The sequence below is a fragment of the Dermochelys coriacea genome, chromosome 3, assembly GCF_009764565.3.
Source record: "Dermochelys coriacea isolate rDerCor1 chromosome 3, rDerCor1.pri.v4, whole genome shotgun sequence".
Taxonomy (NCBI): Eukaryota; Metazoa; Chordata; order Testudines; family Dermochelyidae; genus Dermochelys; species Dermochelys coriacea.
This window is the reverse complement of record NC_050070.1, coordinates 99,527,464-99,555,268: the sequence shown is the minus strand read 5'-3', so window position 1 is coordinate 99,555,268 and position 27,805 is coordinate 99,527,464. Positions and strand designations below refer to the sequence as shown.

General features: G+C 40.9%; 1 protein-coding gene across 2 annotated transcripts in view; it reads right to left on the bottom strand.

Moving 5' to 3' along the window:
• Nucleotides 1-19,395, bottom strand: part of LAMA2 (laminin subunit alpha 2) — a 492,564-nt gene extending 473,169 nt beyond the window's left edge. For both annotated transcript variants that reach the window (XM_038397415.2, XM_043510932.1), the window contains exon 1: nucleotides 19,243-19,395. In XM_038397415.2, the coding sequence (XP_038253343.1) occupies nucleotides 19,243-19,336 (94 nt within the window). In that variant the 5' untranslated portion in view covers nucleotides 19,337-19,395. The remainder of the gene's footprint in view (nucleotides 1-19,242) is intronic.
• Nucleotides 19,396-27,805: the final 8,410 nt, after the last annotated feature.

Sequence of the window (27,805 nt, the reverse complement as noted above, 5' to 3'; positions counted from 1 at the left end):
CACTACAAAGTTTTTAAATGACTCCATAGCCTACAATAAGGCAAGCACGTTGAGTGAGTTTTCCCCTCTGTTTGCCAAGCTATAAAAAGTGGCACAAAAAGTTCATATGCTTTACTGGAAAACTTGTGTCTCACTCTGTGTCCAAGCTGCAGCTGGAAGAGCGGAAAACTGTAGCTCCATGCATAATCAATAATGATAGGGTATGCATGTAAAAGCTGCCCGCCCACTCTGAATGTAGCAAATATTTGCCATATTTACTGTACATCCATAAAGAAATGGCTGGGAGGGAGAAACACATTTAAGCAGATCCAAAACCCACACAATATACAAGTCTAATACAATGGTACTAATTCAGAAGGCTTTCTGCCGAGCTGCAGAAAGCTCAACTTGCTCAAAAGAGAAATCCTCCAAGCTTTAGATATTTTGAAGATACACTGCCAATTAAATATGCATTTTCAATTAAAAAACATATTGAGAGGGTTTAGTACAAGTGGTGGAATCTCATAGATCAGTTATACTGTACTACATCATTAACAGAAAACAACTCTGTACTGCTAATGAATGGCTTATTCTGTTTAAGCTGCATATTGTATATGCCATTTTTAACTTTTTTCAGTTACGTTTTTTTAAAAATTGTTATAGTGGGGGCTAGATATCACCCTAGGGTCTGAAAATGGCACAAAGAAAAAAACAAGTAATTTTAACCACTGCCTGGTTTGCATGGTTTGAGAGGCAAAAAACACCGCTAGTGCTGCTCTGTCAGTTATACCACCCTATGAGGATTCTCCACAAAATATGTGGACAATTGCACCCTGAATTCACATATGCTATTGCAATGACTTCAGGCATACATAAATCACTAGCACTGGCCATTTGCATGAACAGTATTGGGATTTGCTCACACAATATAGGCACAAGGATTGCATGCCTAATGGGTTTTTTTTAATCAAACCCAAAATGTTTTAGTTCATACAATACATTTATTTAAAAGGCAAGGTTTTCAATTTATTCCATGGCACCCTCTCCCCCCAGAGGAATTCCATGCTCCTATACAATTAGCATATGAGATTTAGAAAATACATGTATAATAAAAGCTGCTGTAATGAGTATTTTTGCATACACATATATAAAGACATAATAATAAAAGAAAATATTGCTGTATATTTATTTTTCCACATCTGAAAAACATTCAGGAACAAATTTATAGCAATAGTTTTGCATCCCCAGAGATGCCTGCAGCACAGGGGAAGGTCCCAAATAGGTTATTAGGGGATACGTTTTCTTACATGCATGCCATGTATATATGCAGCCATTATTACAGGATGCCACAGCGTATTGCTAGCACAGATGACCAGGGTGCTAATGCTGACTGCCTTCCACTAGAACTACTAGTATACGTGTGGGAAAGTGCCTCACTAAGCAAGATGCTGTGGGCCAAGTGCCAACAGTGTGAAATTTAATTTGTGTGATCTAAGGAAAACTGAAAAATATATTTAAAATACGACACATGGATTGCAGTGTTAATTGGCAGTGAAACTGAAGGAAGATAAAAAGAAAAGGAGTACTTGTGGCACCTTAGAGACTAACAAATTTGTTAGTCTCTAAGGTGCCACAAGTACTCCTTTTCTTTTTGCGAATACAGACTAACACGGCTGCTACTCTGAAACCTGAAGGAAGATAGCAATGACAACAGGGAAGTAATGGGAGAGTTGGGAGAGTACTGACCCAGGGAGAGATGGTTTTAGGTTATGTCTTTGGTTATGTAGAAACACTATAGCGGCACAGCTGAAGCACAGCAGCTGTGTCGTAGTGTAGACACATACTACAGCGATGGAAGAGATTATTCTGTTGCTGTAGTAAATCCATTTCTCCAAGACGCTGTACCTAGGTCAATGGAAGAATTTATCAACCCAAAATTATTTCTCCCCATCCCCCAATTTCTCAGTTTAGTCAATGAACCAAAAAAAAATCAGTTAGTCATGCTGATTTACTCCCAACACCCCCGTGAGATATAGAAGTGCTATACACCCCACCATTTTGCAGATGGGAACTGAAGTAATTAGTAACCAAAAGCCAGATTTTCAAAGGTATTTAAGTACCTCAAGATGCAGATGCAAGATGCAGAAGCCTAGCAGAATTTTTTAAATAACCTAGGGGTGTAACTCCCTTTTCTATCCCATTGTACACATGAAGTGTGGGGCAAAGCAGAGGCTTGAATCTGGGTTACTTTAGTGTATAAGTTGGGGTATTAGCTGGTCTCTGCTACAGACCACCAAATCAACTAGGGAACAGGATGACCACCTCCTTACACTCCTATCTATAATGTATAGAGGGGAGAAAATCTGTTATCCTGGGGGACTTCAATTAGAGTGGCATATGCTGGACATCTCATGCTGTTAATTCTAAAACATCCTTGGAATTTTTAAACATTATATATGACAATTTCCAAGCTCAAAAAAGTGTTGTAGCCAACACAGAGGAATTCTATATTAGATCTTATTCTAGCAGATAAAGAGGAACTGATCACAGAACTAAAAATTAATGGTAACTTGGATACAAGTGATCAAGAGTTGATCACGTTTATAATGTGCAAGCAGAATAGAGTCCGGACCAGAAATATATATACTTGGTGCTTTAATAGGACCAATTTCACAAAGCTGAAAACAATTATGAGCCAAATCAGGTGGGAAGAAGACTTTCATCAGAAATGTGAATGATAATTAGGAATCATTTAAGAATACCTTATTCAGAGGCCATAATCCCAGAAATGAGGGAAAACACCATGCTAGTTAAAAAAAAATCAACCTAGTTTACAGAGAAAGTGAAGGCAGATATATTTATAAATTAAATATATAAAACAAATGGAAGATAGGAAAAGTTGATAGTAATTAATATAAATCAGGAAATGTAGAAAATTAATAAGGGAAGCCGGGGACACAAGGAGAACTCTATGGCCAGCAGAGTTAAGGACAATAAGAAGGAGTTTTTAAAATATATTAGGAACAAAAATAATCTTGCCAATGGTATTGGTCCATTACTAGAAGGAAATGGTAGAATTATTACTAATAATGCAGAATAGGCAGACATGTTCAATAAATATTTCTGCTCTGTATTTGAGGAAAAACTAATGACAGTCTCATCATATAGTGTTGATAACACTCTTTCCATTCCACTAGTATCTCTATGGGATGTCAAACAGAAGCTACTAAAGTCAAACATTTTTAAAGCAGCAGATCCAGATAACCTGAATCCAAGAGTTTTACAAGACCTAGCTAAGGAGCGTGCTAGATCATTAATGTTCATTTTCAACAACTCTTGAAGCAAGTTCCACAAGATTGGAAGAAAGTTAATGTTATGCCAATTTCCACAAAGGCTAAATGGGATGATCTAGGTAATTAAAGGCATGTCTGCATAACATTGATCCCAGGAAAGATAATTGAGCGGCTGATCTTGGAATTAATTAATAAAGAATTGAAGGCAGGTAATATAATTAATGCAAATCAACATAGGTTTATGAAAAATAGATGCTGTCAAACTAGCTTGATTTTTTTTCATGAAATTACATGTTTGGTAGATAACAGTAATAGTGTTAATGTAATATAGGTGTTTGACGTGGTACTGCATAACATTTTGACTAAAAAACTAGAAAGATATAAAATTAACATGCCACACATTACATGGATTAAAAACTGGCCAACTCCTAAATCTCAAGATGTAACTTTAAACAGGGAATGATCATCAAGTAGGTGTGTTTCCAGGCAGGTCCCACATAGATAGGTTCTTGGCACTACACAATTTAACATTTTAATTAATGACCTGGAAGAAAATATAAAATCATCACTGAAAAAGTTTGCAGATGACAAGTTGAGGGAGTGACAAATAATGAAAAGGACAAGTCACTGATTCAGAACTATCTATATTACTTAGTAAACTGGGCTCAAGCAAACACTGCGTGTTCTTAATATGTCTAAATGTAAACGTATTAATCTCAGAACAAAGAATGTAGCCCATACTTACAAGATGGGGGATTCCATCCTGGGAAGCAATGTCTCTGAAAAAGATTTGGGGGGGTCATATTGGATAGTTAGCTGAACATGAACTTCCAGTGTGATGCTGTGGCCAAAAGATCTAATATGATCCTGAGATGCATAAAGAGGGGAATCTCAAATGGTAGTAGAAAGGTTATTTCACTTCTGTATTTGACACTGGTGCAACCTCTGCTGTAATATTGTGTCCAGTTCTAGTGCGCACATTTTAAGTGAACTTGTGGGGGAACATACCTGTCCTTCTGAGCACACAAGAGGAATTGTGGGAAGGCATTGGAGGACTATCAGCACTCAACTGATTTAACCTTCATCCTTGCTGCAAAGTTGGCAGGTTACCAGCCCAAATGCAAGCAGTAGCAAAGGTCTAGCCTATACTGCCAGCTGTGCCAGCTAGCCAGGTTTAAAGCACCACCAAAATCTGGTGAGAGGGTTTTGTGTGTGGATGAGAGGGGAGGTATAGGCAGGCAACACCCAAGTAAGAACCCAAGTAAACTCTGCAGTGAAGACATAACCCTAGGAGCAGACCATGGAACTAGTTCCATGTATTAGGACAAATGTACAGGCAAAGTTTGGGTCATGGGGGGTTTGGATTCCAGGTACTACAGTGATGAGCATGGTATAAGAACCTATACTGAATAGAATCGAATCCCTCGATTCTGATGACTACACAAAACCATTCAAGATCGCTTTTATGATTAACTGCATCATCAGACACACTCAATAAATATATGATCTTGTAATTGAAAGTTTTAATAAAACTTTAGTAATAAATAGGGCTGTTGATTAATCGTAGATAACTCATGCGATTAACTCAAAAGATTAATCGCAGTTTTACTTTCACTGTTAAACAACAGAATGGAATTGAAATTTATTAAATATTTTTGAATGTTTTTCTACATTTTCAAATATATCTGTGATGATTTGCCCCCCTTAGGATGCCACCTTAGATTCTGAGATACCACTGAGACTGTCTATTATGCCAGCCTAGGTACCCTTTTAACCTGTCTTGCTGAGCCCAGCTATTCTATTAAGCCTCCTCCAGCACACACACAGGCAGGGCCACACCAAATTGCAGAATGAAACAGACACTGAGATCAGTTCTGTGAAGGCTCAGCTTAAGGGACTTGCCCCAGCACTCAGGTGTCCACCTCTCTTGGGGTGTAGACCCAAAGATATATTATGAAATCCACCTCCTCCCTCAATGTGGAGGAAGGTATGCACGACCTCTTGTCTCCCCTTCCCCCAATTGTGAATTGTACAACTGGGGTTATATTATAAACAAGAAATGCGTTTATTAACTACAAAAGGTGAATTTTAAGTGAATATAAGATAATAGACAGAACAAAGCAGATTACTGAGCAAATAAAATGAAATATGCAAGTTAAGCTTAATATACTTAAACAGAAGAATTACAAAATGTAATTGCTCATCCTAAATATTGTCACAGGTAGACTACAGAAAGTCTTGAAAGGTAGCTGCACTGGCCTGCAGCTGGAAATTTCAGGTACTTCCACTCACAGACTGGATGTCCTCCCAGTCTGGGCTCAACCCTTCTCCCCTCAGTTCAGTTCTTGCTTCCAGGTGTTTTTCAGTGTCTCTTTGGGTGGGGTGGTAGAGGAGAACCTTGATGATGAGAACTCCCCTGCCTTACATAGCTCTTGTGTATGGCAGGAACCCTTTGTCTCCCAGGGGAAGAACAATGGCATTCCAATGGGTGGGTCCTGTACCAGGTGACTCAGACCCATGTCTCTGCAGGGCTGTGGCAGCCATTACTTGTAGGCTGTCTGGAGTGTCCATGGGAAGACTACGCTTTTTCATAATCCATTGTCTCTGCTAATGGCTCATTAGCCCTGTCTGGCTTTTCCATTGTTGTAGCTGAAGGACTGGTTGAGGTGACACCCAAAGTAACACATTTGAAATACAGATATATAGTTAATATTCTAACTTCAGATACAGAAATGATACAGGCATACAAATTGGATAATCACATTCAATAAATCATAATGTTTCCAATGATATCTTACATGAGCCATCTTGTATAAAGTATATATCTTATGTCATTCATATCATAAGCATATTTTCATAAAGAATATGGAGTGAAACATTACTATTTCAATTACACCACAGAATACAAAGTGTATAGTGCTCACTTTATATTTTTATTGGAAATATTTCACTGTAAAAATGATAAACAAAAGTTGATTTCAATTCACCTCATACAAGTATTATTGTGCAATCTCTATCATGAAAGTGCAACTTACAAATTTAGATTTTTTTTGTTACGTAACTGCACTCAAAAACAAAACAATGTAAAACTTTAGAGCCTATACATCCACTCAGTCCTGCTTCTTGTTCAGCCAATCACTAGGATAAACAAGTTTGTTTATATTTATGGGAGATAATGCTGCCTGCTTCTTATTTACAATGTCAAGTGAGAACCGGCATTCACATGGCACTTTTGCAGCTGGCATTGCAAGGTATTTACATGCCAGATAAGCTAAACATTTGTATGCTCCTTTGTGCTTTGGCCACCATTCCAGTGCACATGCTTCCATGCTGATGACACTTGTTAAAAAAAATAATATATTAATTAAATTTGACTCAACTCCTTTGGGGAGAATTGTATGTCTCCTGCTCTGTTTTACTTGCATTCTGCCATATATTTCATGTTATAGTAGTCTCTGATGACCCAGCAGGTGTTCTTAAAAAGAAGAACATTTTCACTTCAGATCTGACAAAACACAAAGAAGGTACCAACGTGAGTTTTCTAAAGATAGCTAGCCACAGCACTCGACGCAAGGTTTAAGAATCTGAAGTGCCTTCCAAACTCTGAGAGGGATGAGGTGTGGAGCATGCTTTCAGAAGTCTTAAAAGAGCAACACTCCAATACAGAAACTACAGAACCCAAACCACCAAAAAAGAAAATCAACCTTCTCCTGGTGGCAGCTGACTCAGATGATGAAAATGAACATGCATTGGTCCACACAGCTTTGGATGGTTATCGAGCAGAGACCATCACAGCATGGATGCATGTCCTCTGGAATGGTGATTGAAGAATGAAGGGACATATGAATCTTTAGCACATCAATATATTTGAAAAAGTAGAAAACATCCAAAAATATTTAAATAAATGATATTCTATTGTTAAACAGCAAGATTTATCACTATGAAAGCGTGATCAATTTTTTTTAATTGCAATTAATTTAATTGTTTGACAGCCCTAGTACTGTAATTAATTAATAATATTTAGCTCTTAATTAGGCTTGGCAAAATTAAATTTATTTATAATCAATGTTTTTTTAAGCATTTTTTAAAAATCAATTTAAATTTTCACAGTTGCAGGGAATTATGAGGGGTCAGACAAGAATTATTTAATGACAGTAGCAGCTGGGATTCAAAAAGTTAAAGCTTTATACCATTAAAACACAAATTGTCAGCATCTCATGTCAAAACATACAAAGTAAATATCCTGAAGTTTTTACTACTCATTCACTAATCCATTTGTAACAAGCCTAATTCAGATGTTTAAATCACTGGATTCTCACTCTAAGTTCTCAAACAGCATTTTTCTTACTTTGTCTATCTGTAAATATTTATTATCCATGAAAATATATTTTCAGTTTGTGTATGTGGTGAAATTGATGTCTACCAACATTTACTGATAAAAATCTAATCTTTCCAAGCCTCCTCTTAATATCATGCTTTCATGTGTAGATCTCAAGGCACATTTCCAATTTATTTTTCTATCATACATGGATCCCTGCCCTGAGATCATGAAGATTCCCATTCCCCATCCCCAAACCTCCCAAGGAGAGGTCCTTCCAATTTCCTTCTCAACCTGTCACTCCCAGCTTCCCTAAGATGACTTCTTCCTACTTCTCTCTCCTTTCCCATAGTAGTGGTTCTTTTTACCACCTTCAAAGCAGTTTTCCACACTGCTCTGGTAGCTCCACTTTTCATTGCCACCAAAGTAACTGTGCCTATTCCTGAAGCAGGATCTTATGTTATGGGCATGAAGTCAAACCCCAGCTTTTCTTGATTTGTTTGAACATGACTGTGAGTCAAACCCATGAACCCAAGTCAACCAAATACATGCACATACTATTGTCAATTAGGAGTAGGACAAGGCGTACTAGCAGCATTTGGATAGGATCCTCTAAAAGTATGTTTATTGTTCATTATAAAGTTTCATAAGTGTTCACTGGCATATCGCTGTACAGCTGTTGCAGACCTTGTAATGACATTAGACTCTGAGTCAGAAATTTTCTGCTGGAGGAATCTGGCAGCGAGTTCAGTCCTTGTCAAAGTCTTATTGGTGATGAGTAATCTATACTAAAATAACTAACTGATTGCAATGACAGAAGACTTTTTATATATTAATCCTGAGAAGCAATCTTATTACTTGACAGGACAAAAAAAACCCCACATACTAATTTAAATTACTTTTCTTGGAAATCCTGTCAATAAAAGCCCTGAGTAAGAACACTGCAGTACTTCACTCCATCTCACACACAGTGCAACAATATTCTAAGAGTTATCAAATTATTTTTGGGTACCTCATCAATTACTATCTGTTCTTCCTGATTGACAAGGCATCCAAACCGCCATCAGTGAAACAGGAACCAAGCACCTATGATTGGCTACAGAAACTGGTTTAGAAGGACAATGATGTGCAGTCCCTAGTAGGATGCCTACTATGAACTAGTTTAGTGGCAGCCAGCAAAGGAGTCCCATTGCTGCCTTGAAGACATTCAATATACAGATTACCAGTCAGTTCTGTCTATTTATTTTACAATGGAGGGGTGTTTCAGCCTTGACAGCAGCCTCAATTAGTAGTAGTATGTGGGTGTTATCAGAAATATGCTGGACATGATTCACCCTCGGAAAGAAAGACAAAGCCCCTGCTGCAAAGAAATTACAGTTTAAAAAGTCAAGTAAAATAAGGGTGCGGACAACAAAATAGAAACATTTGTTTTATTATACATATATTTGAGGCTCATTAGCATTATCACCGTTGCATTTGGAACTTAGGAGAAAGTCCTGCTGCCTCCATTCGGAATCAAGATCTTCTTCAAGTACTATCAGTCCAAATAGCCAGATTGACTGTGAAGGCATTTGTGGGGGTGGAGTTCCTTCCTTCATTCTGAATTAATTAAAACCAAAAGAGGTTGTAATTGGACACTTATTAACCAAAGGGACAAATTGTCTGAAACTGCACTGTAAATCTCAGGAAGGAGAATCAATCATAGAATTGTAGGACTAGAAGGGACCTTGAGAGATCATCTAGTCCAGTCCCCTGTCCTCGAGGCAGGACTAAATATTATCTAGACCATCCCTGACAGGTGTTTGTCTAAGCTGATCTTAAAAACCTCCAATTATGGAGATTCCACAAATCTCCTAGGCAATTTGTTGCAGAGCTTAACTAGCTTGATAGTTAGGAAGTTTTTCCAAATGTCCAACCTAAACTGTCTGTGATGCTTTATGATTGAAATGTGACCATGTATAGTAACTCCTCACTTAACATCGTCCCAGTTAATGTTGTTTCATTGTTGATCTATTAGAGAACATGCTCATTTAAAGTTGCGCAATGCTCCCTTATAACCCTTGTTTGGCAGCCATCTGCTTGCAAGAAGAGCAGACCATTGGAGCTAGCTGGTGGGGGCTTAGAACCAGGGTGGGCCAGCAGGCCCCCCCATCAGCTCCCCTAAGTTCCCTGTGCGGCAGCTGCTCACCAGGCTATGAATTGCTAGGCAGTTTGGGTGTCCCGCCCCGCACTGCCATGTGCTGCTCCTGAGAGCCTCCTGCTTGCTATGCAGCGGGTAGCAGGTAAGAGAGGTGCTGATGGCAAGGTGCGTGTCTCTCTCTCACACATGCACCCCCCGGCACTTTGGAAAGTGGAGGGAGTGGTGCACTCCAGTGGGATAGTGTGGGTTCATCATCATATTCAGTTTCCGAGGGAATTTTTGCAGCCACTGCCATGGTCTATTGTGTCTCCTCCTTCTATTCGTGCTGCCTTGTAGAGTGTCAGACTACATTAACGTGTTAACCCTTGAGCGCTCAACCGAGTGCAAGTTCATCATTTAGTAGCAAGGCATTCCCTGGGAAATATCTCACCCTCTTCCACCCTCTGACTCCACCCCCACCCTCAACCAAGCTTCACACTCATCATTGCTGTGTACAGTATTAAATTCTTTGTCTAAAACTTACTGTATGTGTGTGTGTGTGTGTATATATAATGTCTTTTGTCTGGCAAAAAAAAATTCCCGGGAACCTAAACCCTCCCTCCATTTACATTAATTCTTATAGGGAAATTGGATTTGCTTAACATCATTTCACATAAAGTAGCATTTTTCAGGATCATAACTACAATGTTAAGTGAGGAGTTACTATTATTGTTGCTACCACTTTTAGACAATTGTAGCAAAACTTGTACAAAGTATATCATGTAAGGTGTCAATGGAAAAGTCATGATTTCCTAAGTATGATTATCCTGTTTATATGCATGTATTTTTGTACCTGAAGTTATGAATATTGGGTATAGATCTGTATACCCAATGTTTGTTCGTTCCTGGGGTAACACCCACCAGCCAAAAACCAACATTGAAGCCAGACAGCTTTCTGTCAATGGCCCATCAAAGGCAATTTGCTCTCACAGTGGGCCACACAAGAAACTCGTCCCTCCCATCAAGTCTTCCTTTGGACGCCTTAGCCTCCAAGTGGGCAATGGCTGCTCCTATGAGTCATCAAATCCATGTAAGGGCATGTGACTTGCTCATGTGACCCTAGACTCCATCTTGTGCCTGTAATTTTCTACAAATTTAGATTGTGAGCTTTATTTGGAACAGTAAAATTCCATCCACATGGGAAAGGGTATAAAAGACTCTGGAAACATCTCCTTCATTTTCCTTTTCATTTCTCTGGAAAGGATTTCTAACAAGGAAGCTCTGAACGAGGACTGATAACCCCCAAGCTGTTTGGATAATTTCTGGAGAGACTTTTTCAAATTAGCAGTTTCTTCCATCACTGCTTCAAGCCTGATATAAGTGATTGCAAAGTTCTTGTATGTATTTGATTTCCTTAACCATGTTAACTCTCTACTTCTTTTCTCTTAAAAATTAGACCTTTAGATTTTAGTTACTAAAGGATTGGTCACAGCATGATTATTGGGTAAGATCTGAGTTATATATTGACCTGGCTGTGTGGCTGATCTTCTGAGATCAGCCACACAGATCTCTTGAGATGAGAAGAAGCCTTTGTTTGATAAAACTGGTTTTCAATAATCACTCATCATAAAATCTGGGTGGTGAAATAAGTGCTTAACGCCTAAGGAGACTGCATTTTTGACTTCTTGATAATCAGTGTGATGAGACAGAAGTTTACTTTTGTTACTGCCTTGGAGATTCTATCTAATTGTAGAATCTTCCCGAACTGGTGAGCAGTCTGCCCTATTTCTCAGCAGTTTGTCCTGAATCGGTATTATCAGCTGTGACCCACTGGGGCCCACTGACACCTCCCTTGCTGCCATTTAAGCCCATTGCTTCCTATCCTAGCCTTAAAGGTTAAGAAGAAATCATGTCTTTTGTTTTCTCTGAATTAGATGACCGGGACCTGCAGTGCCTGAAGGATATAAAGAGGAAAGTTGACACTAAAAATCTCCTTCTGAAGTTCTGTACACTAAACAACTATTGCTTCTGGTATTAACAACCTCAAAGAAACCAATATATTCAGGGAGTTGTCAACTGCTTCCAAACGTTCAAAATACGTGTTAATCTCCCAATGTTCAGTATCTAGTAAAGACACAAAGATAGATAGTAGCCTTAAGAACAGGATTACAATTAGGACAAAGCAAAACTGGTAAAAAATAAGAAAATTCACACTGATGTGTTTTGTGTCCTATGTGTAATCTCAAAAATATCAATTTGAGGGGCAAAAGAATTCAGATTGATTGGCAAAACCTATTTCTAGTCCAAAAATTTGAGCTTTCAAATTTTAACGTCTTCAGATTTTCCTCAGAAGCATCATGGCAGTCATCTTCTGTGCTATTGTCTTGTGAAGATAAAACCAGGAGGATTAAACTAAAGCATCAAACTAAAACATACATTTACATTGCCTATGATATACAGACCAGGTAAGGTGGAGGGAAAATACAAAAACACGCTTGTGCCATCTTCAAAAATGACAAAGGGATCTGTTCCAGTTCCTGTACCCCTGCATCCCTCTACCCATGCTGTGACCAGGAAGGAAAGTTAAGCAGAGGCACTAAGCTAAATGCCAAGAAAGGTATCTGTGGCCAGACCATTCCAGTGCAAAAGTGAAGACAGTAGACCAGATGATAGTTTCCTCTCACTTTGGAAACGCACTTAGCAAGAACAGGCAGTGGAAGACAATGAACAGGCTGAGGATGACTGGGAGCTCCTGCTGCTCATCTAGAGACACAGACCCAACCCATCTCCTATAGGAAATAGGAGGCTGATTTCCTATAGCTGGAGGTGCAGATGGACGTTGTAACTTTGGAGGCAGTGGTAGTCAACCCAGGAACCTCCTTTGCTTCATGTCACCAAGAGTGGGCTTCTCCTTCAGCCTTGCCACTCTTTGTGCTACTCTTTCCCTCCTTCCCCTATATTCTCTAGAGATGAAGCAGCTTCCCTTAAGGGGAGGAGGCATGTAGCCTTAATCAACAACTCTGAGCAACCAGAGGGAAGCAGTTATGATATGTTCCCTTTAAGGCCACCAAACTGTAATCTAGAACCTTAGTTCTGGTGAAAGTTATTCTACTGCATGAGCAATTAGTGCTTGGAGCAGACTGCTAGAATTCCTGTAATAAGAACATAAGAGCAGCCATACTAGGTTAGACCAAAGGTCCATCTAGCCTAGTATCCTGTCTTCCGACAGTGGCCAATGCCAGGTGCCCCAGAGGGAACAAACAGAACAGGTAACTATCAAGTGATCCATCCTGTCACTCATTCACAGCTTCTGGCAAACAGGCTAGGGATACCATCCCTGACCATCCTGGCTAATAGCCATTGATGGACATTAATAAAGAGGACCATCATTTATCCCACAAGATTCAGCCTCAAGCTTGCTTTCTGTTCTAAGCAAAACAATAACAACTGCAATAATGTGGCAGCAGTAATTAGCTTGTTTCTCATCAGGCTCCCATAGCATCATCTCCTCTTATGGCCTGGGGTTCACTGTTGCAGGAGTATAAACGGGTGCTACATAGGTTCCACTGTGAAAGGAGTTACATGTAGAATGCAAGTTCCCTGACTAGCACATGGATGGGGCTACAAGAGCTACCACAATGGTGACTATTGAGGTGGCGGCAACAGGGTCTGGGGGGGTCCTGTGCTGAAACAGCTTCTATGGTTGTTAATAAAGCCAGACCTGAAGAAAGGAACTTGACCAGCACTCTAGTTTGGAGCTTTATTTTATCTTCCTTCACTGGTGTTCTGGTCACTTGCAGCTAGTGGAATAGTAAGGAAAGGGCATCAAGTGCCAGGGGGCGTGGAGAGTTAGTGTTTGCCAAATCCAATCATGCCATAGGGCAAGGAGCAAGAAAGAAGCTGGGAGATTGACTGACTTGGTTTTTTCCCTTGACTGAGGTAAGTCAAATCCATCTATCTACTGCTTTGAGAAGAAGCTGGACCAGGTTTCCACATGGAATTTGTATTTTGCTCGTCCTAGAAATAATCATTTTCAAAAGATTGCTCCAAATGAGTTTGCTCTTCTGTAAGGTCCGTGATGTGAAGTGATTATGGTCTTAAATTTCAGTATGCCAGTGTGCGGAAAATATATAGTTTCTCACTGATGCCTAGTACATAGAGTTAAAAACATCTAAAGTACTTCTTCACATACTAAATAAGTCATTTTGAAACCCAACGCTTCCAAGTAATGTTGCACCAGGAAGCAGCAGCAAACGGGTTAAGTACCATGAAACATATCAGAGCAGGATTAGATCTGTTACAAGGTTCTAATATTCTTTGACAGAACAAAATCCTCCAGAGAGAGTATTCTATATCCGAATATAAGGATTGCCCTACTAGGTCAGAGCAATAGTGCATTTAGTTTAATATTCTGTCTCAAACACCAATCAATACCAGATGCTTCAGAACCTAAATCCACATAATACTCTGAAGATTTAATATTTGTAATGGGACCTTCATATTAACAGATATATCTGTATCCTTATTAATCCATCTCCCTGAAGTTTCCATGCTTTGGGGCCAGATCCTAACATCTGGGTTCTTTTATTGTGCCCACTGCACTGGTATCTGAGTGCTCATGGGAGTTCTGCACAGAGTGAGCTTGCAGAATTGGACCCATGAACAGGCTGTGTAGCAATCATTCTATATAAATAGAGTAATAACTTTTCTGAATAGGACAAGGCAACCACAGACCCTTAGCAACAATAAAAATAAGCGGGCAGCCTATCTGATTCTGGATCTGTATAGAGACTAGGGAAAGTTGTTTTCTGCGCTATTGTCAGCAGTCAGGAAGGAGGACAAGTTAGAGATAGCAGGCTTGTCCCCTTCCCTAACTCATTCCCAGTAGATAAGAGAAGGCAAAGAGATAATACATGAAGTAGAGTCACAAAAATGCCACTAAATGGCGCTGCATTATAATAATGTAAAATAATAGATGGGATCAAAATAATAGAGGGGATCACTGTTACTCTGTATCATTATGCACTGACAGCATCACAATGAAGTGACAGGATACTTTATGGCTCTTTGCAACTCCAGTTGATACATTATCCTTTTGCATTCTCATGTCTACTGGAACTGAGGTGGGGTAGGGATCAAGCCTGCTATCTCTTACCTTTCCTCCTTCCTGCTGACAGTAGGGGGAAGGAATTCTAGTGACTCTAGACATCAGCAATGACATGAGACCAGGCAGGCAAAAGAGCTTCCATCAGACTCCAGAAAAGCCATATGTGGTGCATACAACTCTAGAACCACTGACCGAGTATCACTGTGGCCTCAGTGTGTTTTTCCTGATACTTAATCTATATTTCTCTTTCATTTATTTCTTCCTATTTCATATATGAGGCATTGTAGGTAATTTGGACTCAGATTCTGATGCTATTCGTCATGTTCAGGAACATCTTACTTCACAAATAAAGAGTACAGTGCTCCTCAGCATAAGTATCAGGTTCTGGTCCTTAGTGCTTACACCTTTCAGCTATTTGCAGGATTATGTTCACTCCTCAGTAAGATACTTAATTTTTCAATCTCTCCAAGCTCATAGAGATGTTTGTTGCTCCTGTCTGAATTCCCACCAATCTGTCTATTTCTAATATTCTAGAAGGAGGATGAAGCCCAGTCAGGCTTTAAAAAGGGCTATCTATCTCCTTGGCATTCTTGCTTGAACTATAAAATACCAAAACCTACAAGAAATAGCATTGTAAAATACACTTGGGGCAAATCTACATTACAAAATTAAGTCTACCTAAGTTATGTTAATTTACAGCCTTTGCAGTAATTGAATCAGTTTTACATATCCACACTATACTCCTTGTGTCAGCAGTGCACGTCCTCACCAGGAGTGATTGCACCAATTTATTTGTCAGTGTGGAGCATTGTGGGATGGCTTCTGAAAGGCAGCAATAGTCAATGTAAACAACACAGCGTTTACACTGACGTGATGTCAACCTAACTACATCAACTTAAGTGCTACGCTTCTCATGGAGGTGGAGCTAATTCGGTGTTGTGGGAGAGTTATATTGATGTACGTTACATTTTAGTGTAGACACTTAGAGTCATGTCAATGTAAACTGCCTTGTGTTGACCTAACTCTGTAGTGTAGACCAGGGCTTATTTTGACCCAGACATGATGCTGTCAGTTTATGAGGAATTCTACAAAAATACTTACTGTTCGGTCTACAGAACAAATAACATCTGTAGCAGAGAACAATACCCAAAATTAACTCCAGGTTTCTGACCACAGTAAATCTCCCAAGCAATTTAAAATGTAGAATTACATTCATGTTCATGTTTGAGGTACAAGATGTTCTTGAACTTTCCATATTGCCCTTTAAAAATGTAAATTCCATGTGACATCTTAGTGCTATTTTCCAAACTGTTCAAGACATGTTGAACAGTTTCCTACTCCCCCCAAATCTCTCAGATTGCTGCCAAATCTCATAGTAGCATTAACCATACAGTATTATTAATTAAATAAAGAATTAACTGAAAAAAACAAAAACTGTGAACATAAACTTACAAATTTAAGGCCAGTTCTAGTTCCCACTGAAGTCAGTGTTAAAATTCCCACTGGATTTCACTGAGATCAGACTTTGGACCTTAAAATCACAGTACAATTGACTGTATCATTCTTCAGCAGTAGAGGGATTTCTCTATAATGTGCGAGAACCACCTAGCAGCTGTAGCCCATCTTAAAAAGAGATTAGGGACAAGTATAAATAAAGTGGAAAACTGTCAGTCCAATACTGGAATTCAGCAGTGAGGTCTAAAAGGTCCCATTTATACTTAGTTTAACATTCCATTACAAGTAGTACTAGAGTTCCTCTTTGAATGGGACTCATATAGCATAAAACTAACAGTGTGGCAGCCCAAAATAAAGAAGTAGATCAGCAATTCTCAAACTGTGGGTCAGGACCCCAAAGTGGGTCACAACCCCATTTTAATGGGGGTCGCCAGGGCTGGTATTAGACTTCCTAGGGCCAAAGCCCAAGCCCCACCACACGGGGCCAAATCCAAAGCCTGAGCCCTGCTGCCTGGGGCCGAAGCCAAAGCCCGAGGGCTTCAGCCGTGGGCAGCATAGCTCAGGTTACAGGCCTCCCAACTCAGGACAGTGGGGCTCAGGCAGACTCAGGCTTCGGCCCCTACTCCTGTGGTGGAGTAGTCATTTTTGTTGTCAGAAGGGGGTCGGGGGCCATGAAATCTGAGAACAGCTGAAGTAGATGAAAACCAAAGCCTCCCACTTCCTTCCTAAGAGGAAAGTAATAAGCAAGTTTCTTCATCATGGAGGTCAAAAACCCAAGACATTGATTAAAGAAAAGCACATTCCCCAGCAATAAGAGATGGTTGGGGGCGGGGAGGAATGAAACCCTGCCAAAATGAGTGTGTCTTTGGCTGAGAATTAAATTCTTCGGAGCAAAACCCAAATGACAGTTATAGCAAATGTATGTAGTTCTGTATCTTTACTCTATCTTAAGATCTTCCTTACTCTTCAATATTTACAGTGAGTCATTTTCCAAAAGTAGTCAATATGGCTGGGTGAGATTTCTTGCCTTTGGTTTACTACAACTATTTAAGTTCTATGAAGAAGTTTTAGTCAACTGTCATCTATCTTCACATAGTTAAAATTAGCATTAAGGAGTCAGCTGTTTGAGACACTTTTTTCTGAGACAATACATCATATTTTATAAAATAGGTGTCAAACACCTGTACCCAAAACCTGAATGGAGGAAAAAACCCTAGATGAATCTGAAGCTGTGTGTTATTCTCAAGTTATAGCATGATATCAAGGTCATTTAGGAGCTCATTGTTATTCTAGCTATTTTAATCAGAGATTTATTATCACACACTCATGGTATCGTCTTACTGAATTCCTTTTTTTTTTTTTTTTTTTTAAGCAGAGCTAAAAATGTTAGGGTAGGAAGAACAGGCTCTAAAACTTTTAAAAGTTTCTTTTCTTTAGCTTATTTCTTTGATGTGGCTTTTTATTAAAAATTTCTTTTGTATCTGTACAGCATCATCTTATTTCCACCTACAGTAATACAGACTTAGCAACAAAAACAAAAAAAAATGTCCTTTCATTTTAAAGTTACTAATTAAGCACTGTGTAACTGCAAAATATTACTATAGACACAGCATTTTGGGTACTTGAGAAGGGCATGATCCCACTTCCCTTGAGGTGATATACTCTATTTTAAAAATGACTAGGAGTTTGAGCAACACCACCATGTCTTCTAAACTATCATGCAACTACTGCATCAACCTATGATCTTGCTTAAAATTGGAATGCCATATAAAGACTGCATGCATTTACATAGATATCAATGTGTACTTCATTACAATCACAGAGAGATGCCTGTAGATGTAAGTTAGGTGGGGCATGGGCTAGACAGCAGACAGGAGAACTGAAGTCATATTCAAGTCCATCCCTACCAAATCCAATAGAAAACTATGTGAGTATAACAGAAAATATCACACTTTGAGTTACAACTCCTGTATTTGAGAGACAAGGTGGGTAAGGTAATATCTTTTATTGGATCAACTTCTGTTGGTGAGAGAGAGACACTTTTGAGCCACACAGAGCTCTTCCTCAGGTCTGGGAAAGATACTCCCAGCATGCAAGGTTGAACAGACTGTTAAGCATAAGTAGTTACCACATACTGTAAGGGACCTTTCAAGACAGAGTGGCATTAATACCTCTGCAGTCATTGGACAAAAAGAGGGGGTTAGTGAATTACAGATATGGGAGTTAGTGTATTTCTCAAGCTGCAATGATCCCGTTCGGTATTGTGTCTGAAATGGTCACTCACAACGTTGGGAACTGTATCTCCCCTATATTTTGAAACGGGAATAAGGAGAAATACTTGGCATTTGGCTTTTTCCTGAAACAGGGATTTGTGTGCGCGCTGTGAGAAGGGGTAGGGAAGGAATTAGCCGGGAATCAGATTTGTTCTCAGCTGGCACGTGAAAGAGCCTTTACCGCCCGGTGCGCCTGAAAAGTTGCATCCGATGAAGTGAGCTGTAGCTCAGGAAAGCTTCTGCTCAAATAAACGTGTTAGTCTCTACGGTGCCACAAGGCCTCCTTTTCCTTTTGCGGATACGGACTAACACGGCTGCTACTCTGAAACCTGAAAAGTTGACGTGTCAACAGTCAGCACCGCAGATGGGGACGGAGGGCTGGGAACCAGCCCCCAAGCTGCTATGATCAGACACGGACAAGCAGCCCGCTGCCTCTCGGACCCCAGCGGGCTGCCTCCCCGCTTAACGCACGGACACTTGGAGCCTGACCACAAAGTCTCTCCTCGGCCCGCGGGCGATGCCAACGGTGCTACCCCTGGCGAAACCCCAAGCCTGCCCTGGGGTCCCCTCGGGCCTGTCACACCGAGTCCCCCCGTCTGCGGAACGGCGGGCAAACGAGCCCCCCGAGCCTGATGGCGACGCGCTGCCCCGCCGCTCGGAGCTCGGCAGCAACTCGCCAGCCCCCAACGCTACGGTACCTCTTGGCTGCGGCGGCTGCGGCTGAGCTTGGCTGCTGCACCGGCTGGCCAGCGCGCCGAGGAGCAGGAGGAGAGACGGACTTCCCCGTGCCATGGCTCCTGAGCCGCTGCCTCTCCCCCCGCCGCTCAGCGAGGCGAGTGAGCCGCCGCCTGGGAGAGCGGAGACAGACACCCTGCAGCCTCGGGGCGGGGGAAGAAGACACACCCCTGCCCTGCCCTGCCCTGCTCCGGCCTGCCGGGCGCCCTCCTCCCGCTGCCCCCACGCCGACGGGCGCCCTCCGGCGCGCCAGCCTCCAGCGGAGCTCTGCCGGGTCCGGGCAGGGCGGACGGCTCCAAAAGCCAGGCGAGCCCCAGGAGTGCGGGACCCCCCACTGAGAGGCGCGGCCGGAGGCAAAAGCGGACGGCTCGCCACGCCCCTCACAGGCGGGCCCTGGGGCCCTCGAGGTGGGATTCCAAGGGGCTCTGCCTGGGGCTCGGCTGGTCTCCACAGCGGAGCGCTACCCTGCTTCTCCTGGCGCCGAGCCCCGGCTGAGAGACCACTTTCTCCTCGAGCCCGCCCAGCAGCCGAGGCCGCTCTGGTGTTTGTCCGGGGCGGATGGGGGGGAAAGGTCTCCTCAACGCTGGAATTTGCTTCCCCGCCTAGGCTGGGGCTGGGCGGGGCCCTTTACCATTAGAAGATGGTGCCAAGCCCATCTCCCCTCGTGTCGTAGAAGCATGGAAATTAAGGAGGGGGAGACCTATCCCTGATCATTCTAATCCAGCTCCCTGCCGAGTGTGGATTGTTTCCTGTGGTACATGGAGCACTGTATATGCTTGAACTAGCCCCATACAGGGTTAAAGGTCAAATGCTGCTTCACCCGCTACAAAGGCTGAGTAAGCAGGCTTTGTATTGGGTGCAGCCACATTTGATTTTTAATCCTGTGCAAGGCGCGCCCCCCCCCCTTCTCCACCAGCCTTCACTGGGGTATACCAGTGATGGCTTAATAGCAGAGAAGCTTTGGCAAGCCAGCAGAGCATCTAAGAGCTGAAGAGAGGAATGTCTTCTTTTCAAGTGTGCTCTTCTATTTTTCCTTTTTTAAAATCATTGGAAAATCCTATACCAAAAAGCTACATTAAGAGAAAGTTAAAGTTACCTTGGCAAGCAATCAAAAGTCAGGAAATGCAAGTATATCAGTATGATTTTCCTGCTGTCTTAGACACACATCTGTGTGTACTACTGTATGTATGCCAGAGAGAGCCATGAAAAACATTTATATGAAAATTACAAACTAAACAATATTTACACAGCATTACAAATTAATTACAATGAGTAACTTTCAAAATTTGCTGGCATTGTAAAATCAATTTACAACTAGTCCCCTCTGTAGCTAACTGGCTTATCTCCTGAAGTGTGCAAAAGGAAGGTTGTGAGATTGGATTAAAATAAAATGTATAATACATGGCAGACGTCTAAAATTATTAAACTATATACCTTGGAGGGGGAAAAAGAACTCAAAGTCAATTTTGTTGACTTGAATATGTCAGAGACAGGTTAAGACAGTCTGACAATGAAAATAGTGTACATATAAAAGTTACTACAAACGTGTATCTGAGGTAGAAAAATGTATAATAGATTATATGAAAAAATGGAATTTAATAATGCAACTAGAGACTTTTGTGCATCCACACAAAACTGAGTAGTTAAGATTGCACTTTCAACTACTTCCTGATTTGAATGCTTACCCATGCATCCATAAAGTTTTAACAGTTTAATTAATAATCTTCATATTTCACAGCTTAATCAAATAAATGTATTTGCTCAAGTCAGGCATAAATACACCCTCATATAAGTGTTCATGCACTGAAGTCAGTAATCATTATCTGACCTTCCTATTACAGTTCCTGTTTAAATGGAGTTTGGATAATGAATTTGTCAAGCAATGTCATAGACATGGAAAGTTTGCCATAGACCCACAAATCAGGGTATGCCTACTTCAGCTCTCAAAATCATGAACTTTTGTTGATAATCTTTTTCAGCCATTTCAGGTTGACATTCAAGAGAACACTGTATTTTGCTGATAATAGATAGTACTCTGTTATATCCAACAATACAGCTCATGTGTTTTTCACTATTACTCCCCATTTAGTAGAGGTGTTTCTTGTCCTTGCAAAAACTGCTCATTTTGAGGTTTTATCAAAAATAACATGGCTCAAGTATTGCACTTTCAAGCTTGCCCCCCACTCTTGCTATCATATGTTGCTTACCTGAACTCTCCCTACATGAGTCCTCAAGCCAGCCCTCCGCAATGTGTACATTCAATTCCACTGAGCCTATCACTGCACCAATGTTATATGCAGGTAGCTAGGAACCCAGCCAGGGACAACATCAACACTTTTCCCTAATCCCACCAGAGTTCCACTCTGGAATGTGCTGGTGCAGAGAGGCACAAAAGGAAGCCTGCTTCAAGATGGGTGGGAGACAAGGAGAGGATATGATCTCAGGAGGGGAAAGGAAAGGGGAAATAGATGGAAGGAAAGATGGAGAAGCGAGAAAGAGTAGGTTTTGGGATTGAAGTCAAGTGAGGTGAATAGGAATGTGTGGGAGTGACAGGTTGAGTGAAGGAAAGCATGGCAAAGAGGAGGAGAAGTGAAGCACAGAATTGTTGTGGTCTGACAAAGTTCAGATGGCTCAAAGTGCAGTTCTTTTCTTCCCGGCCCCTCTCAGCTCAAGCCCTACATTTTCCATTGCTCTCTAAACATATCCCAACTCACCCCATGACCCACTGCAGCCCTACTTTTCATTGGGACTATCCCTTCACCATGGCCCACTACTCTCCTACCATGTGCACCAGCATTTAGATCTATGAAACATGATACTTAAACCATATTGATTCTTACACTGTAGATGCAGATAAGTAGGGAAGAGAAGTGGTGGGCCTGCCTGATCCTCAGACTGTGCATCGAAAAGGGCAAAACTTATACTCCTGGCTTCTTAAGGGGCCCCTTTTTATCTACTTGCTGCCAATTGAAAGAGGAAAAGATAACTAGTAAACAGCTGGCAGCCACATTAGATTAACTTAAGACTTGCTAGGAATCTTGAGATGAGAGCAGATAGGATTACTTAACATACATTTAATTATTACAACCAAAACATCTACTCACTCTAAGCAAATATTCACTTGTTGCAGAGGACTCAATGAGTATGTTTTTAGATGATCAGATAACTGCCAAAGAACAAGTACTGATTTTCATGGACTTATTCACCAAGGAAAACTATAACCCACTCTGAGTGATCCGTGATACTTTCAATTTAAGAGTATATTTATAAATAGTCTTCCACTGGTAAAGTTGCATGAGAAACTGCCAAAATTGCTAGAAATGATTAATAAGGGGAGTTTCTGTCTACTAATTTTACCCTGATCTATATCTTTGCCTCTCTTGGAATGGACAGGGGGATTGTTTGGCTTAGTCATCAAGTCTGGGTTTTATATTTCCTTGCCAGCAGCTGATGAATTTCAGGGGAAAAAAATTAAATCCGTTCTATAGGATTATATTGACTTGCCTTCCTGAAAATTGATATTACTGCAAACAATACAGGCAGGGAGAGAAGCAGATGGGCAATATCTGGAAATTTTATTTGTCAGATATTACCCATCTGTTTCCCTCTCCACATTTCAACTTCAAAGCATGGCTGGTGTCCTAAAGGTTATTCTGGTGATCATCAATATGAAGAAGACTAACCACTCAAACAGCAGCAGTATTCGGTCCATGAGCAAGTGCAGTGAGGTGAGAGTGGGGTTCAATTCACAAGATTGCTCTCCAAAAATATGATCTTGAAATTTAGCTAAGTCTTTAGCATTCATATGATTGGCCCCTTTTATTACAAAGAGATTCTCCTTGATAAACTTTATATATGCTTTGTGTTTGTTTTTAAATTTATTTATTTTTCAGAAACAATAAAATAAGGCAGTAAAATAAAGAAACCAAAGAAGAATGTGGAAGAGACACTGCAACATAACCATTGCTACCAGCACTCCTAGCTATCTTCGAGACACCACTGGCTTCCCGAGGAAACCACAGTCCATTGGTGATCTTCCTGAAAACACCATCCTAGATGGATGCAGAAGCCCTCTACACCAACATTCCACACAAAGATGGACTACAAGCCATCAGAAACAGTATCCCCAATAATGTCATGGCAATCCTGGTGGCTGAACTTTGTGATTTTGTCCTCACTCATAACTCTTTCACATTTGGGGACAATGTATACCTTTAAATCAGCAGCACTACTATGGGACCCGCATGGCCCCACAGTATTCCAACATTTTTATGGCTGACTTAGAACAACACTTCCTCAGCTCTCATCTCCTAATGCTCCTACTCTCCTTGTGTTACACTGATGACATCTTCATCATCTGGACCCATGGAAAAGAAGCCCTTGAGGAATTCCACCAGGATTTCAACAATTTCCATCCCACCATCAACCTCAGCCGGACCAGTCCACACAAGAGATCCACTTCCTAGACACTACAGTGCTCATAAGCGATGGTCACATAAACACCACCCTATACCGGAAACCTACTGACCTCTATACTTACTTACATGCCACCAGTTTTCCTCCAGACCACGCCACATGATCCATTGTCTACAGCCAAGCTCTACGATACAGCCACATTTGCTCCAACCCCTCAGACAGAGACAAACACCTACAAGATCTCTATCAAGGATTCTTACAACTACAATACCCACCTGCTGAAGTGAAGAACCAGACTGACAGAGCCAGAAGAGTACCCAGAAGTTACCTACTACAGGACAGGCCCAACAAAGAAAATAGCAGAAAGCCACTAGCCATCACCTTCAGCCCCCAACTAAAACCTCTCCAGCGCATCATCAAGGATCTACAACCTATCCTGAAGGACAACCCATCACTCTCACAGATCTTGGGAGACAGGCCAGTCCTTGCTTACAGACAGCCCACCAACCTGAAGCAAATACTCACCAGCAACCACACTCCACACAACAAAAACACTAACCCAGGAACCTATCCTTGCAACAAAGCCCGTTGTCAACTGTGTCCACATATCTATTCAGGGGACACCATCCTAGGGCCTAATCACATCAGCCACACTATCAGAGGCTCGTTAACCTGCACATCTTCCAATGTGATATATGCCATCATGTGCCAGCAATGCCCCTCTGCCATGTACATTGGCCAAACCGGACAGTCTCTATGTAAAAGAATAAATGGACACAAATCAGACGTCAGGAAATATAACATTCAAAAACCAGTCGAAGAACAGTTCAATCTCTCTGGTCACTCAATAACAGACCTAAAAGTAGCAATTCTTCAACAAAAAAAAAACTTCAAAAACGGACTCCAATGAGAGACTGCTGAATTGGAATTAATTTGCAAACTGGATACAATTAACTTGCGCTTAAATAAAGACTTGGAGTGGATGTGCCATTACACAAAGTAAAACTATTTCCCCATGTTTATTCCCCCTCCCAACACACACACACACACACACACACACACACACACACACACACACACTGTTCCTCACAAGTTCTTGTCAACTGCTGGAAATGGCCCACCTTGATTATCACTACAAAAGGTTTTTTTTTTCCTCTCCTGCTGGTAATAGCTCACCTTACTTGATCACTCTCATTACAGTCTGTATGATAAAGCCCATTGTTTCATGTTCTCTATGTATATAAAATCTCCCCACTGTATTTTCCACTCCATGCATCTGATGAAGTGAGCTGTAGCTCACAAAAGCTTATGCTCAAATAAATTTTTTAGTCCCTAAGGTGCCACAAGTACTCCTTTTCTTTTCACTAAAGGCTATGGGACATTTAGCATATGGGATCAGACTCATACTCCAGAACTACATGGAAACAGGAAACACTGTATACAAAAGTTATGTGATCTGTGGAACTTTTACATCTCGAGAGAAATGTAACACTGCATAAATCCCTTAATTTTATGGTGCACTTTTTGCCCAGAAAAATATTTTAATTTGAGGAAATTAATAGTGAGTAAAAAGATGGAAAGCATTTCCAGTATTTTAATATTAGTACTTTAATCCAAAAATGTTAGTACGGTTTGTGGTGTTGTATTTAATATGCATTACAAAAATTAATGTATCAGTGAGATTTATAGCTACAGAAAGAAGAGAATTGAACTTTCAAACAAAATTGCTTAGTCACTGATTATGGTATAATTGAGAGCAGAATTTGGCTCTCTGTCTTTAATTCACTCTATTGTACCTAAATTATTTCACCACACGGTGATTTGTAAAAATCACACTGTCAAGGTTCCTTCCCCACTCTGAACTATAGGGTACAGATGTGGGGACCTGCATGAAAGACCCCCTAAACTTATTCGTACCAGCTTAGGTTAAAACTTCCCCAAGGTACAAACTTTTACCTTTTGTCCCTGGACCTTATGCTGCCACCATCAAGCGTGTCTAACAAAATTAACAGGGGAAGTGCCCACTTGGAAACATCTCCCCCACAAGCACTACACCCCCTTTCCTGGGGAAGGCTTGATAAAAATCCCCACCAATTTGCACAGGTGAACCCAAATCCTTGGATCTTAAGAACAATGAAAAAGCAATCAGATTCTTAAGAGAATTTTAATTAAAGAAAAAGTAAAAGAAAAAACCTCGGTAAAATCAGGAAGGGAAATACCTTACAGAGTAGTCAGATTCAAAACATAGAGACTCCCTGTAGGCAAAACCTTAAGTTACAAAAAGACACAAAAACTGGAATATGTCCATTCAGCACAACTTATTTTATCAGCTAATTAAACAAAACAGAATCTAACGCAAATCTAACTAGATTGCTTACTAACTCTTTACAGGCATTCTGACCTGCATTCCTGCTCTGGTCCTGGCAAAAGCATCACACAGACAGAGAGACCCTTTGTTCTCCCCAGCTTTGAAAGTATCTTGTCTCCTCATTGGTCATTCTGGTCAGGTGCCCGTGAGGTTATCTTAGCTTCTTAACCCTTTACAGGTGAAAGGGTTTTTCCTCTGGCCAGGAGGGATTTAAAGGTGGTTAGCCTTCCCTTTATATTTATGACACACACAGCAATCTTTTAAATTACATTCCCAATAAACATTTCATGTAGATTTAATAATGCAGTTATACAAGGGATAATATCCATGGCATTAGAATATACAAAGCAGTAAGTGGCTCTTGTGCTTGATTAAATGCAGATGCAAAGTGGAGGAATTTGATCAGTGGGAAAGAAAGTGCCATGTAATCCAACACTATGTATATTACTTGTATCTAGTGACCAGCTAAAAAAGATACAAACTACATTATAAGAAATTATGGTTAAACTTGTATATCATTCTTTCATGTTTGTTTTTGGTTGTTCTTTGTACATTTGCTAGTTTGCCAAGCCAGCACTATGAAGCTTCTGGTTTGGCAAAGTGCCTAGGAATAACAAAAGAGAAATAATGAATTCTTTATACTATTGGTGAGTTTTTGTCAACTGACTTACTAAATTCAGTCCCAAGCATTTCTACCAGATGGCTATGGTGCCAGGAAAGAGGGCATTTTAAAAGTTATTCGAAGTCATTATACTACAAAGCAACAGACATTAAAGTCATTATCACCTGTTTTGGAGCAGCTTTCATATAAGACTGTGCACTTCATATGATTGCGTGTTGGGAAATCCTGGAGAATAAAGTCAAGAGAAGGAAATGCCTTACTGTTGCCCAACTGCATTATTATTCATTGTGACTAAAGAACACAACTGGATTTAGTTAGTTCCTGTCACAACATCATAATTTTGCACCAACGCAGCAGCCTCTAAAGTGTGTCTCATACAGAACTCTATCAGCAACCTTCATACTAGGCTTGTATATATTCCCGCAGTAGCAGAAGCTCCTGAGCCCATGAGCTTTAGTTCTTCTTGCATCCTTACTCCACTTGACTTGGAAGTTAGAAATTATTGTGGAACAGTATTACTGAATTGTTGAGGGGGAAAGACATGCAAAGGAAAGAATTCTGAGGGCAGTACTCTCTCTGGCAGGATGTAATGTTGTCTGCTGGTTAGAAAATGGGTCTATGACCCAGGATTTACTTTGTGACCTGGAGCAGACAAGACTCTGCAGGTCATTTTACTCATTTAGAAGCTGTGTATAATATTACTTACCTTGTGGGGTATTATGAAGTTAATTGAATGAATTTAACATGTGTCGCTTGCCAGACCACTCACTGGTACAGCGCCTCCTGCTGGTTGGTCCAGGAATTAGCTCTTTCCGCTTCAGAGTGCCTCCTGCTGGCCAGTGTCTTACTTGCTACTGCCTACTTCTCCCTTTCTTCAGATACCCATTTTAGTTGAGGCCCCATGTCCCCTCCCCCCCGGTCCATGGTGCCCCTTCTCTGGGGTTCTGCCCTCCAGCAGTGCCCCCACACTGAAGGGATACTCCCTGGGGAACCCCAATTCCTCAAATCCCACCTTGCCTCAGTGACTGACTGCCAGTCTTCATCTAGCCCCTTTTCTCAGGGGCAAACTGTAGCCTGAAATAGCTGCTCATCATTGGCAAGGGGGTTTGGACCTGCTTCT